A 20,583-nucleotide genomic window follows, 5' to 3' on the forward strand; every position below is an offset into this window, starting at 1 on the left:
GCTCACGGCTATATATTAGGTAACAAATAGGTGTTTTTTTTCGTTTAAGTATTCAGTACTTTAGTGTAAATATGTGACAGTAATGCACGGCATCGACAGTTTATAATAGACTGAATATACATGTGCATCTTTCATTTCACATATTACTGAAACACACACTTAATTTCATATTAACATTATTCAAATTTATTTAAGACTATGCACATCCGTGTATTATATAAAATGGTGAATTTGTAAAGGTCAGGTACTTTCATTGTCATGTTTTGTCTGTCCCATTAATTATCAAAGCATTTTATGTAAGCAAATTGGACAAAGTAATATATAACCGTAGCCTGATAATCTGAAGAAAACAAATAATGTTTTTATGCCAATTGTCGGTAAGTAAATGCTTAGCGCGTTGCACTAAGACCAAGTCAGGTCCGAGACATAGACGGAGACAGCTCGAACATGCACACACCTACCATGTTCCAATAACGCAATTTAACACTGGTTGCTATGCCATTTACATATTGATTAATATAAATAATTATTAATTTTATGAGAAACGTAAATATTATAAAATAGTAAGATAATTTTAGATGCAATTTATTTTAGTTTTAAGCAAAATAAAATAGTTTTTGAAGAGGTTGAAGATAGTGTTTACCGCCATGACGTCATTGTTCCCGTGACTGCGCACTGGCAAACGCCATATTGACTCCGTGGGCGTCGAGCTCTACTCTGAGGTTCTCATCTTTGTTTACCTTCTTCGGGTGAGTATTCAACTAAATATACCTACTAATAAGAAGAATTAGTAATGTCTCTTCATTTGAAAAGTTGAAGAGGATTATACAAAGATTTACTAGAGAGATAGGCGTTTTTTAAGTATGTGTCACTTTGTTTTCGTAGTTTCCTTCATCAGCTGTTTCAGGTCTAGGGTGAGGACACAGGCTTTAATAATAGTTACGCATTTATCAGTTTTTATTAACTTACTATTTTAATTTTTTGTGTCTACGTATTTAACGGATTAGGACATTAGGTATTCAACCAAAAGTTATAAGTTATCAAACAAATTTAAGGTAATCCCATTTTTCCTTGTTTGTGACGTCTGAATTGTGTACAACCACTGATCGAGTATTTTTATCTAGCTAATAACATCTGCTGTACCTTTATTTGTTACCTGTGGTAGGTAAATGGAAGTCTCTCAAAGTTGTGTGTTTCAAGTGAGAGAGTAGGTGAAGATAACTGTACAACAACCTTAGGGTCACGTGAACATTAGGCACCCCCAACGTATTTTGCCAAATTATTAAACGCCCTAATGGTGCACAAGAACATAAGAACTGCAGCAGGTCTATTGGTCCATATTGGGCAGTCCCATTTACACCCAACCCCCATTGCTCATATCCGTCCAACCTATGTTTGAGGCTATCCAGCGTATTCGAGTTAATGATGGTGTTTGGTAACTTGTTCCACTCATCCACTACTCTATTTCCAAACCAGTGTTTACCTATTTCGCGCATAAATCTAAGTTTGTCTAATTTAAAACCATTGTTATGAGTTTGCTCTGGGTTGGATAGTTTGAGTACCTTTGTAATGTCCCCTTTGTTCAGCCCTGACTTCCATTTATATACCTCGATCATATCGCCCCTCACTCTACGTCTTTCAAGGGAGTGCATATTAAGATACTTTAACCTTTCTCTGTACTCAAGGTTCCTAATTCCCGGGATTAGTCTTGTCATTCTCCTCTGAATTCTTTCCAAGGATTCTATATCCATTCTGTAATACGGTGACCAGAATTGAACTGCGTAATACCTGGAGAGATAGGCTAGGTTAGCAGAAAATGTTGTGGTATACTTTTCATTAAGGCATCTTTTAGGATTAAACTTGGTAATTTGAATTTCTTTTGTACCCAAGTTAACTATTTTAAGACTTTTGTATCTAAGAAATGTTGTTCCAGTAATACTTTGCCAATCACGTGTACCTATTCTAGTTATTTTTAAAATTTTAGTAAAAGGAACATTTTTCTTTCCCCAAAGAATATTCCATAATCCGCCCAGGAGATGTACAGTATACAATTTTTATAGTTAATGTTTTAAAAAAAATTATTACCTACCCTGGTTAAAGATTCGTTTTATGTCCACTTAGTGTTTTTGTCATGACAACAGTGTTTTCTTGTGTTTTGTTCTCATTTTTATAAATATCACCTTTATTTTTGGCACTAATTCGTATTTAATGATATGACCTCGTTAACACTCGGGTGACATTTTGAAGTGGCGACTTTGTATTTCCAACAAAATTCTTACCTTATTTATCCAGTGGACGAGCAGTCGGTCACACTTTCTGTGAAAATAGTTTCCATATACTGTGAGTCATGTTTTAAGTTTAGTAGACCTGATCTGGACATGACCAAGAGATAACAATATTGATAGATTTTAAGCTTGCTAAACACTTTTTTGCAGGAAATTATATTCAAAGCTGTTTCATGTGAAGTTCACATGATCTGCTTCAGCCAATCAGGACAGTTCATGTATTTTGTGAGATTTATGCATGTGCAAAAAAAAAAAAGTACTGGTACCGGTATCCATCAGTATTCATTCAAATAAATACTGTAGCTCCTTCGTGACCTAAACACCAAAAACACACACAAAGAAAATCACTTTTGTTTACTATTGGTTAAATAAGGTAAGTTCTTTTATATGATTAGGATTTTCCTAGGTTAGGAAATGGTAGGTCAGGTTCTCAAAAGAATTTTATGTTTTCACCTCACATTTTCCTTCATCTTCAAAGCCCTGCCCACTTTGTAAGGATGCATTGTCGTTACTAGTGTTAAAGGGGTCCTATCATTAAATAAGCATCAGCGCCAAAAATAAAGGTCATATATGTTAAAATGAGAATAAAATGCATAAGAAAACGAGTTGGGCATAAAATGAATCTTTACCACAATGAAAACAAGTCAGCCTGGATGTATAGTACTGTATACCTTCTTGTCCTATGAGTAAGACAGAGCTTTCTTTACTGGTGATTAAGAAAAACTAGTTCTAGAAGAACCTGTGTCCATTTGACACTCCGTATACTGTATTTAAATCTTTCCTTGTCCTTGATAAAGAAAAGGTTGAGCTTATTGCATTAGAGACAAACAAAAATGGTGCTAATGTATGGTATGTGGGAAAAGGGGGGGTTAAATGAGGAGAAAATTTAGGGATCTGCTGTGGAAGGAAACTGATGTTGGGGAGATATACAGTATGCCTTTTTAGGTGTGGTCATACTGTGACCAGTAATGCTTTATGGTATTGTACATGTACAGTATATGGTAGGTGATTTTTTATGGGGTGCTCTCTCTTGCTGCTGGAAGGGGTTAAACAGTTAATACAAATTTTCATCATTTATTATTGCTCTATTCGGCCCAGAGAAAAGTGTGTATATTACTGTATACTGTATATCAGGCCTACCACTTCAAAGCTGCTGTCTCACTTGTGACTCATTAATATTAGAGATTCAGTTTTAACTATTAATTTTAACTTTATCTTTATTCATTTGCCAGCAAAAATTTCCACTAGTTTCTGTACATCATCATCCTTGGAATAAACAGGCCGGGCTTTCTGGTCATTAGCTTTTCTAGTATGGTAGTTGCAGTACCTAAGTTTCTGTGTATGGTCTAGAGTTGAACAGTTTCAATGGTGATCCCACACAAATAATAAACCTTAAAGATTATCACCTTCAGAGATGCTCACAGACAGTTCACAATTATTTTAATTGCACTGAAACCTCTCACATTTAGGTGTTATAGCTTTGGCAGAAATTTCATTAATGAATTCCATTAAACTCATTGAAGGCTAGTTTTCAAACCTTCAATCTTGCACTGGTCAGTGTTGGCATGAAGGTACAGTATGGCACAGAACTTCAAGCTTCTTTGTGTCATAAGTCAGCAGGCAAATAGTAGGCCATTAGGAAGGATGCAGTACTTCTAATACTGTACATCCATATTAATTTTAGAAGGTCCACAATGAGACATGGGCCACTTCTCTATGTGAGGAGCCAGACTTCTTAGGAATTGCTGATCTTTAAATTCAACACCACACTTTGTTCTGAACTGCTTGCTTGGCCTCCTTTGTAAATGGCCCAGCAACAACTGTATGTGTTAAGAAGTGCTTTTGTTTATCATTGTGATAGTATTCATTGCTGAAATTTACTGTTTTCTTTTGTGTAAGAAAAGAAGATGAAACCAAACGTTACCAAAGCTTAAAGTACAGTGTTGTATTGAAGAACATGCAAGCAAAATTATATTTGCTGTTCTGTACCATAATAGTAAATGCATGGGATGGGAAGTGGTGATGTGTGTGGGTTGGTGTGAGAGAATGCTATTACTGAAATATAGTACAGTACGCCTCGATAATTCACGGATTTTTATTTTGTGGTCCTCTATTATTCACGGATGACACCCTGGATGTACCCAAGAATGTCTGTGTGTGTGTAGACACACACACACAAAACACCTACAGATAAATATAATGGGAAAATCCTCTCACAAATAATCAGAAACAAATGTGGTATTAAAAATGTTGAGTTTACCCTCAATTCTACTCCATGCTTTATTAATAACAAAGCACAAAGTATACTTGAGGGTAGACTCAACATTTTCAATACTACATTTGTTTCTGATTATTTGTGAGAGGATTTTCCTATTTTTACTTATTCGTATGTCTTTTTGTATGCGTGTCTACATACACACACACACGCATATACAGTATACAATACAGTACAAGTAAAAGAATTAATTGTCCTAAGGGCAAACACATAAAGGGAATACTGTATACCGGTACAGTTCTTTTTATAAAGTAAAAATGTATCTTCCCCCCCCCCCTCTTCGCCAGCAAATTTTATTTGTGAATTTGGCGATTCGCGGCCATTTTGAAAACCTAACCCCCGCGAATTTGAAGGGTCTACTGTACTCGGTTTTCTCTGCAAATACAGATTGTCTTTTGTTAAAGTTTATTGGTACAGTACATTACTGTAATTACTACAAGGATTGCATTGAAAGTAACTAAATTGTCCCCATTTTTATTATTTTTTATTATTATTTTTTGTCTGTAAATTACAGATACCTCTACTAGGGGCCAGCTAACTCAAAGACAACTCCAAATTGTGTGCCCTGTCATAATAAGTACTGTCAAGTTGTGTGTATTAGTGTTGGGGAGTTCTTGCTTAACCTTCCCTTATCCATGTAAATTATCTGTGGCAGTCTTATCTGTTGTTGTAGTAAGAGAGATTATGGTACAGTATTAGTGTTCATTTATGTACCTGTATGGCATCCTATTGTAGCTGCTATCTGTTATCTTGTGGTAGAATTCAAATGGAGGAAATTTCATTGTTATGTATGCAAGTGGTGTTGAATTACTATTATCATTTACCTATACTGTACTGTATTCTTTTCAGCATACCATGTAATTATGAATTTTTTCTGTAATGTATGAATCGGAAGTAATGTGCTCTCGGATAATAAACATTTTATGGTCAAACCTTACTGGGTGTTACTGTACTGGAAAAACATCAGAATAGCATTAGCATCAACCTGTTCTTGTTTGTATGATTATCATGGTACAGTATTGTACTGTAAGTGAGTTTCACGTAGTTTAATTTTTTCCCTGAAACCGCAAATACAAGAGGCAGTAAAAAAGTTTTGCAAACTGGATATATTATACAGTAAACCCTGTCAGTAACAGATTTCAAAATACCAAATACTGTATATCCAACAAAGGATGTCTTTTGTTCATTCAGTATAATTAGAGGACTGAAACTTGGTAAGGGGAACACTGTCCCCTTTGACTGCATGGTCAGTCGGTGCATGTTGGAGCTAGCTAGACTCAGCACAGCTGAACATCCTAGCGGGTAAATAGTGTACTATAGTACTGTATATACGTATACCTGTATATATTTTTACAGTACTGTATTTGAATAATTTATGAAATACAGTACAATACAGTAGCCTCGAGTAAATTTGCAAAAAATGGCAATACAGAACTGCATTGAAATACTAGTACAGTACAGTACTATGCAGTACATGTAATTCAGTACAAAATAAATAGTACAGCATGCCCTTCAAATTCACGGACCTCGATTATTCGTGGATGACACCCTGAATGTACCCAAGAATGTCTGAGGGTAGTTTTAAAGGTGCTGGCATATTCGCGGCTGGGAAAGGGAGCCATTCGTTCTAGAGACAGTAATTTCCTCTCACTAATAATCAGAAACAATTTTATTAAAAATATGACAGTCTACCCTCAAGTCCGTGCTCTATTAATAAAGTAATAGAGCACGGACTCATATTTTTAATAAATTTGTTTCTGATTATTTGTGGGAGTATTTTCCCATTATTATTTAATTTATTTATTTATTTTTATTTTATTTATTTATTTTATTTTTATTTTTATTTTTTTTTCGGGAATTAGCCGACCCGGGCACAGGTAAAACGACCCACAATGGGCCTGGGGGTGTAAAAAATAAGAACAGAAAGAATTTGAAAGTAGAGAAGAGAAAGGTTATACTGTGTTAATTTACTCCACAAAGATGCCGGAAAACCAGCTTTTTAAAGCCAGACATTGCATAAGTATGGAAACACAGAAAAAGGCAGAGCATTCCACATTTTGGCTGTGTGAGGAAAGAAGGATGTACTATAACGGGTTATTCTAGTGTGACCGACATCCACAGAGAAAGAGTGGGCACGGCAGGCAAGACGTGTGCTATGAGCCCATGGCCTTGCCGGCGGTACACAGGATGCCAAATCCACCGAACATTGCCCGTTAAATACTTGTAAAAGAGAGTGAAGCAACATTGTGGCTAAGAGAAAGGGAAGAAAGATTGTCGACTAAAGGAGGAGAGCTAATAAGACGAAAAGTGTAAACTCTTGGAACACTCTACACGGCACCGAGTGTGAGCTCTTTCAAGACAAGACTTGACCAACACTGGAGCGGGTTCAGGTACATTCAGGAGCCGGTGCATGCCCACTATTTGCCAACAGTGCGTGACAGAGACGTGATCGATCGCCCGGGCTGCTAGCGAGCTGATCTTTTGGTGAAGAAGGTAAAGGAAAAGTAATCAGAGACGTGACCAAGCCCAAGCGGCTAACAAGCCGATCAGTGGCGAAGAGGATAAAAGTAAAAGTGTGTGTGCGCCTACACACACACACACACACACACACACACACACACACACACACACACATACAACAGGTAAAAGAAATAATTGTCCTAAGGGCAAACACATAAAGGGAATATACATTTCTTTGCATACAAGCAAACATTTACCCCCTCCCCCCCAGCGGTCAGCTGATGTTATTCTTGGATTTGGCGATTCGCGACCATTTTGAGAATCTAACCCCCGCGATTTATTTTTTTGGAGGGGGGGAGGGGGCTGTACTGTAAATACAGTACCAGCCTGCTGTCTCCAACTGACCCAGTGTAACAAATATTTTGTGAAGTAGTCTTCTATATACAGTATTTGTTTGATATCTATAGTAATCCCTGGATGTACTGTAATGCATTGACATTTAAATAGTTTTGGATAGTGCTGGAAATTGACACATCCTAGGGTACCAGATTGAGCAGCTGCAACAGCCATGAATGAAGGCTGTTCGGTGTGAATGAAAATTTGAGGAATTACCTGCACATCATGCATGTGGTGTGGGTGTTCACATTAAAATCATTGTATGTATTGTAATACTGTATCTCTGTGTGATGATGTATAAATGCAGTTTTTATACACTACAATTTATAGAAACATTATTGAGATACAATAGTTGATATATACTGTACAGTACAGTATTACCCCGCTTTACGCGGTTTCACTTAACGCGATTTCTCATATACGCGGTGCCTCGCCAGAACCGAACTTTCACTTAACGCTGTTCATCTACTCATATACGCGGGCACGATGCGCACAAGGTCGCCCAGTCATCAAAACATTACCGAGTTCTTCACCTGCCACCCACCACAGCCGGCCCAAGTCAGTGATAGTGATAATTATAGTGAGGATATGGACTTATATGGACTTTGAGGGGTTTGACAAAGAGGCCCTGCAAGCCTCTGTGGTGGATAGTGATACAATTGATACAAGTGATACAGGTGAGGGCCAATAATCTGCCCTCTGCCTCGGAACCAACCCCCCATCCCCGTGTGCCCAGCCATCTTTTCTACTAATGTAAGTGTTAAAAAACCTTATATTATTGATATTTCTCTTAATTATTAATTGTGTGTGCATACCATCATAAAGTTAAGATAATATTTTTACTACAACATAGTTGTGTGTCGTCAAAAAGTGGAGTTTGGGGGTCGGGCCAGTCTCTATTGGAATTAATCCCATATGTTCTGTTGTTCACTTAACGCGGTACCCTGTGGGTTCAATTGACCGCGTAAAGCGGGGTACAACTGTATATTCAAACTAGAGATTCTTCTTAAAAAAATTAACGATCAAATTGATCTCATGCTATATACTGTAATGTGAGTGCAGTGCTATTTGGTGCCCATTTGACCCCATGTCCTTTTACAGTAGTAGATAAAATTTTTATGAAAAATTAATCGAGCTCTAATTTTATACATGTATATGTATTATTACGTTTGGGGCCCATTTGGTCTCTATGTCCCTCAGGACCCAGTTTCATCAGAAAACAATGAATGAACCCTATTCTTTATGTGGTACCTGTATTATTAAGTGCAGCATTTGCAACTCTTGAATTGATTTGGCTATGTATTTGTCTTTCACAGTGACTTGCATAACTAGGGTGCATATACAGATGGACTGGGTATCCCTGGTGGGGAGTTGTACATACTCACTTAAGGATGAAAGTGTGTCAAGGTGTAGAGTATAGATGCAGTACAAGCTGAGCTGTTGTTTTTGTTTGTAATGCTGGCAGTCTGTTTAATAAACACAGGACTGGTAGTGCAGGTTTCACAGTTGAGAGAGTAACTGGTTGGCTTCTAGGTTCCTTTTGGGTTGCAATGATAGGGAGGATATTCTTTAGAAGCCAATGTGACTGCCAGTAAGAAGTTGGTGTCTAATGATCTTTCAATTTTTTTAATACAGTATTTGTGTATGGTCCCAGACAGAAGTTTGTGATAAGTCAAGGTAGACGGTGCAAAATCTGCTTCACCCTTATAGGACAGCTGGTCATTGTCTAGCCATCATCCCAAACACACAAACAGTCACCTGAGCAGTTAAAAAATCGAGCTCTGATACTTCCATTTCTCAATACGGACTGGGAAAGGATGTCATTGTTTTGTTTAATAAATTCACAAAACAATTTTCCCAATCAAATTTTACATTATTCGACATACAATAATAGGATAGATCATCATAAGACTATCATGACATATTCTTTACAATACAGTACAATACTATATAGAAGACTGTGGAGAGAGCGCATCTTGGTGGCTGGGAGTTTGCAACAATAATATCAGAATCCTCCAAGCTGTAATTTCCCTCAATGACAGTCAGAATACTAAACCTGAAAGTGAGGGATAATATGGTTTGTAAAAGAATGCTTTATCACTGTGATAATGACCTTTTCATAGGGTCTACTGCATGTAACCTTGGTTTGATCCTTACAATCATGGTATGATGGGAGTATAGCTGACATGATCGACACCATTAATATATAAAAGTGTCACAGCTAGAAGTAAGTCATAATACCGTAGGTTAGGGTTGGATGGAAAAATAAGGTGAAACAGCATGACTGTAATATATTAATTATACTTATACAGTATAGGTAACCATAAACATTGCTTAGCTAATGTTTAAAACATTATACTGTATACATTCAGTATCTTTGTAAATATTTACAGTTAAAATAAAGTAAAACTAAGATTCAAACAATCTGCTCATAGATTACATAAATTATGATTAATACATGTTGTCATGAAGATTATTCATCAGTATATGGTCCAGCCGCTCCCTTTTCGATGACGGTCTGTACCCTGTCCGGCATGGATGCCGCAAGGTCTCGCACCACCTCAGATCTACCCCTGTAGTGTTCCCACTGTCTGTTAAAATGTACCAAAAGTTGATTGTTGGTCTGTTCCTCTTCCATCTTACACGTGTTGACCTTGTGTGCCCACACATGCTCTATGACGTCCATCTCTGCTCCCTTGCTAGATGTTTAATTTTTCATTTCTATCATTTGTCAATTTATTAGCCATTTAGGTAGTCAGTCTATTCTTTGTGACCATCATTGCCCAGTGTTGGTACAGGAGGAAATTGGATTACCTCGAAAAGTAGCAGACTGAGGGTCACACTGGATGTCACCCTTCTCACTTCCTACCCAGGGATTGAACCCATGTTTTAGGGGGTCAAGCATGGTTCTACTACTGTTATTGTGTGTGCATTTACAGGCATGTACAGTATTTGATTATTATTTTATCCCAGTTCTCAATACATTGGAATGATTGGGACATCCATCTTTAGTGGGTTAGCCTATATCTATATTGGGCATCTGATAAGACTTACCATTCTTGTAGTCAGGTATCAGAAGCTAATGGAAACAAGGAACCTAACCCCTTTTTTCCTATAGACCAAAGTTATGCTTAGACTGTCCTCTTTAAACCCAAGTTTTCACTATCTATGGTTAGATGGTACAGTAGTAGTATTTTTTTCTTATGTCTGTGTGCAGTACAGCATTTCATGAAGTACAAATATGGTAATATAGTACTGTACTGTATTAAGCTGTTAAATTTTTGTATGTCTATAATTTATGGGGCTGATTTCCAAATAGGTAGTAGGCAGCTCTCAAACAGGGAAGTGATACTTCCTGGGAAGATATTGGAAGTATAATGTGTTGTCTTATGGTAGACTCTGCTGCCATATGGCATCACAAAAATTATGACCAAATCCCAGGTTGCTGATCTGACTGACTTTCTGCCTCATTTACACACAATTATAGTGTCTCAATTGTTTTTTCCATTTCTGTATTTTTTTTATGGTGCAATTTGTTTCTGCTTTTTTCTGTAGGCCTGATGTGGGTTGGTTACCTATGCCCAGGTGGGCTAAAAAATAAGATGGAAAAAAAAAAGCTGTCTTTTTAGAACTGTCTTATCAAAGGCAATTACTGTAATGGTTCTTACTGAAAGGTTTATTTACTGTTACAGTACTGTTAGTTTCAGCTCTCATTATTTAGGGTTAACCGTAGTTTGAGATCTATAGACCTGATGGGTACAATGCACGAGTCTTCTTGTCAGAGCATCTGTAGTGAATTGAAATTTAGTGCATCAGTCCTTATGGTATTGCCATTTAGAAAATTTCAACATCTGGAATACCATATGCAATTAAAAATTCACCTTTGTTAAACCAATTTCAAGGAAATGTATTGAATGATTTTTTTTTTTATCCCATATTAATTTTACCTTCTCCTTTAGCACAGAATGGCATCTCGTAAGAAGATCCTTTTGAAAGTCATTATCCTGGGTGACTCTGGGGTTGGCAAAACATCTCTCATGAACCAGTTTGTCAATAAGAAGTTTAGCAATCAGTACAAGGCAACAATTGGTGCCGACTTCCTCACCAAGGAAGTTATGGTGGATGACAGACTTGTCACTATGCAGGTAAGTCATGATTGAAGTTGGCTGTGAATATGAAGAACATTGTTCTCAGCACCAAAATGTTCCAGGTTTGGTACTTTAGTATTCATAGGTAAGGATGTGCCAGATATCCTGGTATATAATTAGCTGTTTAGTTAGTATGGAGTCCATCAGGAAAAGAAAACTTTTGAGGTATTAAAACAGTACAGTAATTATAAACTGTACACCTCCACAAAAATTAAAAAAATAATAATAATTCAGCTGATTAACAAATAGGTACATTTATCCTGTACACTGATCCCTCGGTTAACGAGCGCCTCGGTTAACGAGATTTCGGTTAACGAATTACCTTCCATAAGATTCTTAACTTCGGTTAATGAGTAATCCCTCGATTAACAAGTTTCTTACGAGCCGACCTCAACATGTTTTGGCTAGCATTTGGCGGTCCACCAGCTGTAGTATTAGTCCGCCAATACACTAATCGGTTTTAGGGCTTAAATTCCATACTATTTTAGTAAATATCAAGAAGTTTATACTAGTCAATAATTTTAAAAGTTTAATATTAAATTCTTTAGTCATTTTAACAATTATTGAACATAATTGAAGGTAAGGAAACTAGTTTCATGCGAACCATCCAGCCTGGCAACACAACAAACAGGCGCCAGTCTCTGTCTTTTCAGTGGAAGTAACATCTTGCTTGAGACTCTTCAACTAAATGCTTTTTTTCTGTGTTTGCAAGCAAATTATTGGTAATTTTGACATTTATTTTACATATTGACAATATATAATACAGTGCAGTGTTGATTTAAGGAAAATAATCTTGAATTACACCAAGAGAACTAAAATTTTATGGATGAAATGGCGCCATGGGGTGACTTCTCTTCCACCCCAATGCCTTCTCTTCTCCCTTCTCCTCCACCCCCATTCTAATTCCCATCATCATCATCCAGGAGCCTTCTACATACACACCTCAAAGTAAGTGTACTTTTCTACCATTTTTATTGAATTTAGGCAATTTTCGGTGAGCTGGAACCAATTACCCAAAAACCCATTGAAACAATAGTTTCGGTTAACGAGTTTTTCGGTTAACGAGCAACCTTCTAGAACGGATTGTGCTCATTAACCGAGGGACCACTGTACAGTATTCTAATGATTTGTTTAAACCTGTAATTATTGTAAGAACTAAAGCATGGTAAAACCTGTTTATGAATTTATATTGCCAGTTTTTCTGATCAGCAGTGTGTTCAGTGGTCCTTCGGTTAACGAACACAATTTGTTCCACAGAGTTGTTCGTTAATCGAATCCATTGTTTCTATGGGATGTTGGGTAATTGGTTCCAGCTCACAGAAAAGTACATACAAAGTAAAAAAAGAAATAAAAATGCAGTAAAGTACACTTACTTTGAGGTGTGTATGTAGAAGGTTCCTGGTTGATGATGATGATGGGAATTAGAAGTGGGGTGGAGGAGAAATCACCTTTCAGGGGACCCATGCTTGATGCAGTAATTTCACCAATATAATTTTAAGTTCACTAGATGTAATTCAAGATTATTTTATTTAAATCAACACTGCACTGCACTATATATTATCAATATGTTAACTAAATTTCAGAATGACCAATAATTTTATTGTAAAAATGCAGAAATTTTCAAGACCCCAACAAAATCGATGTTCACTCCACTGTAAACAAAGCCAAACTGACCCCTGGTGGGTGAGTCAAGCGGCTGATGGGCGCACAAAACTTTCTTGATATATACTCCACTGGAAACGAATGTAAACATAGAACAGATTACTGAATTGGCAGACTAGCCCATCAGCTGATGCTCACAACAAAACGTGTTTGTCGTAAGGATTTCGTTAAACGGAGTTTTGTTCGTTAACCGAATTGAAGATCCTTATGGGAGGTAATTTGTTAACCGAAATTTCATTAATCGAACCGTTCGTTAATCGAGGGACCACTGTTTACTGTTATTGTACATAATTTGACAATGCTGTAATGAACCAGTGTATTTTATAACATAACATGTGACAGGCAATTTGCATACAGAAATTCCCCCAAATCTGCCTGAAGTGAATATATCATTTGCAACTACAGTACATGGTAGTATAATTTTTTATTTTTTTTATTTTATTTTTTAACAGCCATGAAGACAGCGGTAGAAATTAAATAAAAGAATGAGAAGAAAAATAATGAATTATGATTTGTTGAGAAACTTTGTGGTGTCTATAACCGAGGACATCAGTGTCTGTATTATAAATTAATACTTACGAAGTGAATTGATGTAAGTATAGTACAAGTAACTGTATAGTGTTCATTCCTTACTACTGGCTAGGCTACTGAAATCATACCCATGTTGTTTAATTGTAAAAATTGGAAAAGATAAAAAGCATAAGACCAATTTTAAATAGTGATACAGTACTCTCATATTTACAATGTAATTTCTGGCTGTGTCCCTGGTTAATCTACCTTGGGGAGCATCTAGGTCATCATGTACCTTTCATGGAGTAAAAGTAGTTCAACTTCACAGTCAGTCATTATGGAATAACTAGAGGATGAATACATGTACTGTACAGCAAGGCTTCATTGTTTGATGATAATACAAGGCAGTAAGAGAGTAGTCCCCCGTTTTAACACAAGTGGGAATGAGAATTGTCGTGCTAAGTTTAGTAATTGTGTTTAGTTTATGTAAAGCATTGAGAAATGTCAGGTGTATGACCACACACCAAAACATACAAAAGGAAAAATCCTTTTGACACCCTATTTTCTTTCTTCAACACTAATACCAGTATTTCAAATTATTGTACTTTGCAAAATATAAATCGCCTCGAGTCTGAACAACTACTATCTGGACGGCAGTTTTTCAGACTCGACGTGACTAATGGGGCAATAGACCTTGGAGTGTTGTGAAACTTGTGGCTGTTTCTGGGCAGTGCTAGGTTGTCATCAGCTGATTGTCTTCATTTTATATTAAATCTTTAAAAAAATAATTAATGATACACTTAATGGTATGCTTAAGCTAAAGATTTAGAGAATATGGTATGGTATGGTAGAGAGCCGACTAATGGTAAAGAGGATAAAGTAAAAAAAAATATTTTGAGACACTCATTTTTTTCTCCCTTAAACACCTTGTAATTTCAAAACACTTATTAACAAATTGTACTTTATTAAACAACTGCTTCCTGGACTTGAGGTGATTGATGGAATTTTTATTTTATTTTTTATTTGGTGCTGCCTGTTCTATCATCTGTAGAGAGCAGGGAAACTTTTTCATCAGCTGATGAACTTTCTTCCTCTGGATGTTTCGACATCTAAAAACATATTTTAAAAAAGCCACAAGTACAGATGATTGTCAGAACTAACATCTTACGAGTAAGAGTGAACCTTTGGAATAATGTGCCAAGGAATGTTGTGAAGGCACCGAGTGTGACTTGACTAAACCTGACACATGTTCTGGTACATTCTAGAGCAGAGGTGTAAACTCATAAGTTATGTCATACCATATTTGATATAAATATCGAATCTTGTTATGTTCTATGTATCTCAATAGGGTAAGGAACTGCAACCCCAAAAATATATACTGTACTATACTGTACAGTATATATATATATATATATATATATATATATATATATATATATATATATATATATATATATATATATATATATATATATATATATATATATATATATATATATATATATATATATATATATATATATATATATATATATATATATATATATATATATATATATATATATATATATATATATATATATATATATATATATATATATATATATTTAAGATATTTATTTGACCCAACCAGATTCAATGCCAGGCCAACTCCACACCATGCTACATCTCTATACGGCTTACTGGCACACATTAAGGTGAAATATGAGCACAATGCGTGGTCAATTCAAGCTGTGGAACAGTGAACAAAACAATAACTACTATGTTGCTTTTGAAACTTAGGTACTAACTATCATTCCGTATGCAGAGATGACAACGGCATTACTGAAATTAAACTTGCATGTACACTCGCAACAAAAAGTATCAGTGCATACTGTAGTGTGAACAATTTCAGACCAGTAACGATAGGTATTGGGAAAGGTGAGTTGTTCCAGCTGTATGTTGGCAGCCCTGATTGTCAGCCATATGGCAACACCTAGTGGAGGGGGGGGCGGTTATGAGGATACGCTTACCAACCTTCCCGACATATCACAGTGTATATGTATCGTTTTGGAACTCGTCGATCTCACCCTGCACCGATACTTTTTGGTGCGAGTGTACATTTTACTTTGGATAATGCCAATGACAACTAAACCAACAGGGATATAAAGCTCTATTTGCTTTTGTTGATGAAAATTTTTGTTTTCTCAAAGAAAACTAGTTTTGATCATGACAAAGTTGGATTGTCTACCAATAATGAAACACTGATTTAAATCATTGCAGATTTGGGACACGGCCGGACAAGAAAGATTCCAGTCACTGGGTGTTGCGTTCTACCGTGGAGCAGACTGTTGTGTTTTGTGTTATGATGTCACATCTCCCAACTCATTCAAGTCTCTCGACTCCTGGAGGGATGAATTTCTTATTCAAGCGTCACCTAGGGATCCAGACCATTTCCCATTTGTTGTTCTTGGAAATAAGATTGATTTGGAAAACAGGGCGGTAAGTTTGATTTAATTTAGAAGAAACCTAAAATTTTCTTATAATTGAGAGTACCATAGTGACAAGGAGAGATTTGATAGTAAGGCATCTCCTTACTTCTCACTGTTTTCCTCTCTCCTTACCATTTTTGGCATCTGTTTCCTGAAATCACTGGTGGGAAGTAATGTTACCAGTTTAGTGATGTTGTCACCAGCTCTAGCAGAACTGTATGCTGTCATTTGGTGTGGTAACCCTGCACATTAGGGTAACCATAGAATTAATGATATAGCAGGGAAAGTATCAAATACATGTTGATATAAAATTCATGTGGACATCTAATTATTTATTTTATTCCAGGTGTCAACAAAGCGAGCGCAACAATGGTGTCATAGTAAAAATGAGGTAAGTTAGGAGTTTGTGGACAGAATGAAGAGGTCATCAGTAGAAGTAGGTGCACTATTCAGGAGGCTATAAATAGATGGTTAGAGCATGAAATCTTATACCCAAGGGAAGGAGGTGAATGATCTAGTTTCCTTTAGTGGGGTTTAGAGCAGGAAAGAATGATGAAGGGATAGGTGTGAAAATAAGTGGGGGAAGCGCTGCATGGAGGCACAATGGGCGAGGTTCGACTTTAGAAAGGTCTTGCGTACAAACAAGAACAAAATGAACAAGTTGTACAAGTTCAGGTTGACATAACTAAGGGTTATTCCTTTTTCAGAATACCTGTACATGTACTGTATTTGTATAGATTTAATTTTTATAATTCTGAATTTCACTTTAAACAAGGGCAATAACATGAAGAAATGGCTACTTTGAAGATGTATATTATTCCTTTTGATACTCTGTTGTTTTATCCATGTTTTAAAAGTTACATTCACTATCTGAATATGTTAAATTAATATTTGCAACTTTTATTACCATCCTCTAGGTTCCTTATTTTGAGACAAGTGCAAAAGAAGCCATTAATGTTGAGCTGGCATTCCAAACTATTGCCCGAAATGCCTTGGCCCAAGAGTCTGAGGTAGAACTCTACAATGAATTCCCAGACCAGATCAAGCTGACCAATGACAACAAGGCTAAGCAAGATGCATGTTCTTGCTAATGATCACTGTAATGGTAAGAAGTAGGATGATTTGTTGTTTAGGTACAATCTAAATTGTGTAAAGTCCTCATGTACAATGATGTCCGTTACATATCCCATTGCATGACATGGGGGTTCAAGCCAATAGACAAGTATAATTCACAGTTTGCTAAGAGGCTGTGACAGTATTAACTTTTTGTTATAATATAGTACATGTACCTAGTAAGAAATACAAATTGTTGCTTTCATTAAACTGCAATCACTTCCACGTTCACATTACTGTACGTGACCCTAAAAGGGTTTTGTTTCTGCCATTTCCCAAATTTGCAAATTTAGTTACAGTATTTCCAATTACTGTATATTTTGAGGGAAAGATAATCCACTTTTCCTCTTTCAGATTTTTCTAGTTGATAAGACGGAAGCACTCGGTTCCATTTGTGATATTGGAGGTGTGAGTTCGGGAGAAGAGTTCTGGCTTATGGCCTGGTCCAAGAACATCATTTGAGTGATCTAACTCGTGACTATTTTTACACTTGGAATTTGAAGGTGCCGCAGATGATAGATAATTAAGAGTTTTGCCTCTTTGAACTACTGTTAGGAGTTTTGGTATTTAAATTGGTAAGTTTTCATCATTAATACTTCTTATTTGAACATTAAGTGCTCATATAAGATGATTATTTCTAGTTGATCCCTCAAAGGATGCTTTAGGATGTTGGGCCTAAGCTATCTTCTGCCAAACATTTAGCTTCGGTGGAAGATTGAGCAGACCCAAGTTGTGGAGGAAGTTCTGTTGTCACTATTTCTTGTTTTGTTTTGTACTGTGCAAAACAAAATATCCTTTATAGATATATACATATATATATTTAAAATGTTTATTGCTGCAGCACCACCACTGTGTTGACAGGAAGATTGAAATAATTTTTAAAGGCAGAGAAATTTGAGCTGTTAAGTGAATGCTCATAATCTCATTGTTGTATATCTTAGAAATTAACCATATTCAAATTATAATTTGACTGCTGGTCAAAACCTCACTTAGCATATTTTTTTTCTAAAGAGGTCAATAGTTTTTGTTTGTGAATCTAGCAATTTTGTAAGTTGAAATAAAAAAGTGAAAACATAATTACCAAGACTAAAAAAAAGTGCCTAAGTGTGCTGAAAAAAGAGTGTAATATATGCAACTGTTCCAATTTACAATATGAATAATCTAGATATGGCACCTATTTTCCATGTGATGCAAAGTGCAACAAATATTGCAAGTTGGATATGAATATACCTTGTTTAATATTTTCTTATCTTAATTTTCATCTGTGAAATATTATGGACTAAAATACATTTGTAATATGTATATACCATTCTTCTAGGATAAAATTTAAAAGATAAAAGGGATTTTGCAGGATGTAGCCATGGGTGCATAATGCAGCTAAACTGGCCGATTCTATTGATGTAATATTGGGGCAGGATAGTGTTGACAAAATGAAAGTACCGGAAATTTAAGATAAACATGGCCAAAAATTAATGAGAACCAATATTGAGTAGAATTGGTTGTTCAAGGCAGGGATGGAACCATTCGAATCAATATTGCTGAACATTGGATGATTGTTGTGGATGGTCTCATATTACTGTCTTATGAAATACTTAAAGCTAAGCTGGTAAGCCCTTAGACCTCTAACATTTGATTTTCATTTTGCTGTTATGTGAATCAAACTTAGCTTTAAACATTCCAATGCTTTTACTAGCATTGAATGAGTGTTTAACCATTAGAAACTCTATTCTGCTCCAACACGTTACATTTATCCCTCCCACACCAAAGCTCGAATTCTCTTATTTTATACTGTGATTGTTAAAAATCAGTTCAAAGTGGGTTTTCATGATTTTTAGATAAATTCATTACCTGTACATAAATGTAAAGTAAATCTTCAGTGTGTTAGGTAATTAAGTATTTCCTGTCAATCGATCTTTATTAGAATATTTTCTTAGAGAACACATGCTGGCTATTTTCAAATTTTAATGGCTGACCGTGTAATCTACTCGTGTGTACTCGGCAAGCTACCATGGGGAACAGTCTTTCATGAATGTGCAACAGTTATAAGGGATCATATTAACTGATTCATCATTAAGTGTTTTTCACTTGATGTGGTGATTGTTGCATGAGTGTGATTGGCTGATTTGGATTATTGAAGGATTAAAGATCTAAATCCTCAGGCCAAAAATCAAAAGGTTTTTTTTCAGACAAAATATAACTGAGGATAATTAGTTAAATACTAAAATCTAAATTGGTGGAATTTATGTGGTAGCCAACTGGAGTACTGGTAAATGGAAAGAGTTGACTGTACAGGTATGAAGTAAGGAGTGTGGTTCCCATTGTTCCTGGGTGTATGGCCATAACTTAGACAGCTGGTTGTCTTGATTACCAGGTACACCCACACTTTGCCATTTCTTTATCACTTGAAAATAATTTACTCTAAATTCTGTAAGTGTAATATATTATAGTTTTGCAATGTATTCACTAAAATGTGGTAAAATCTGTATTATGTATTAAATATGAATGAGCCTCTTTAATCGTTTCATTATTCTCATTCTGGGAAAGGAATGAAATTTTTTACAGGTATTTTAATACAGAAATCATTAATTCTCTGACTGTTACTCAAAGTTAACTACAGTGAGGTCTCATTTTATGTGGGTCATGCGTGCTCAGTTATCGCTTATGCTATTGGTTGAAATGTAACCGTAGTTATAACTGAAAAGGAAAGCCATGGGTAGCGCGGGTATCGTTGTGGCATTTATTTAGTGATCTTTTGCTTATCCGGTGCTTTGGAGGTGGTGAGTGCTGGCAACATTGTTAGGAAGAGCAGGAACAATGAGCTGATACTGTACAGTACCGTAAACAAGAAACTGCAATAGCTCATCTGAGAGTATGTGTGTATTTTGGGGGAGAAAATTAATTATTATATGATGATGATTTAACCTGGCACTAACTGAACCTAAATAATATGGGAATTGAGGTGAAATTGCATGCTGTTATTATAAATGGATTGTGGGCTGCTGGAGTGGGTGGTGGTGAGCTGTCCTCCGTCCCTTCACCTGTGCACTCATACATAGTTTTGTAGATTAATATAATTCATATTTTATTCCTATATTTCATTCACCTTAATATATTCCTGTAATAATAATTGACTTTGGAATCCCACGGTTATTTCAGAATCATTCCAAATTCAAAGTGTTTATTAATTAAAAAAAAAAGAATTAGGGCAAAATTCGAATTAACAAGGGTACAGTGTACTGTAGGCGCTCCCTGGTTTATGGAAA

General features: G+C 36.0%; 1 protein-coding gene across 2 annotated transcripts; it reads left to right on the plus strand.

The window, feature by feature from the left end:
* Positions 1-641: 641 nt before the first annotated feature.
* On the plus strand, positions 642-19,831 carry LOC121860213 (ras-related protein Rab-7a). 2 transcript variants are annotated; one of them, XM_042357294.1, is made up of 6 exons: positions 643-749; positions 11,376-11,561; positions 15,999-16,217; positions 16,554-16,598; positions 17,125-17,312; positions 17,675-19,831. In XM_042357294.1, the coding sequence occupies exons 2-5, from the start codon at positions 11,382-11,384 to the stop codon at positions 17,296-17,298; spliced, it is 618 nt and encodes a 205-aa protein (XP_042213228.1). In that variant the 5' UTR covers positions 643-749; positions 11,376-11,381; the 3' UTR covers positions 17,299-17,312; positions 17,675-19,831. The 2 variants fall into 2 exon arrangements, with proteins under 2 accessions (XP_042213229.1, XP_042213228.1); XM_042357295.1 differs by having other exon boundaries at positions 642-749; positions 17,125-19,831.
* The last annotated feature ends 752 nt before the right edge of the window (positions 19,832-20,583 follow it).

Source organism: Homarus americanus, unplaced genomic scaffold (assembly GCF_018991925.1).
Source record: "Homarus americanus isolate GMGI-L3 unplaced genomic scaffold, GMGI_Hamer_2.0 scaffold21914, whole genome shotgun sequence".
NCBI classification, from domain to species: Eukaryota; Metazoa; Arthropoda; class Malacostraca; order Decapoda; family Nephropidae; genus Homarus; species Homarus americanus.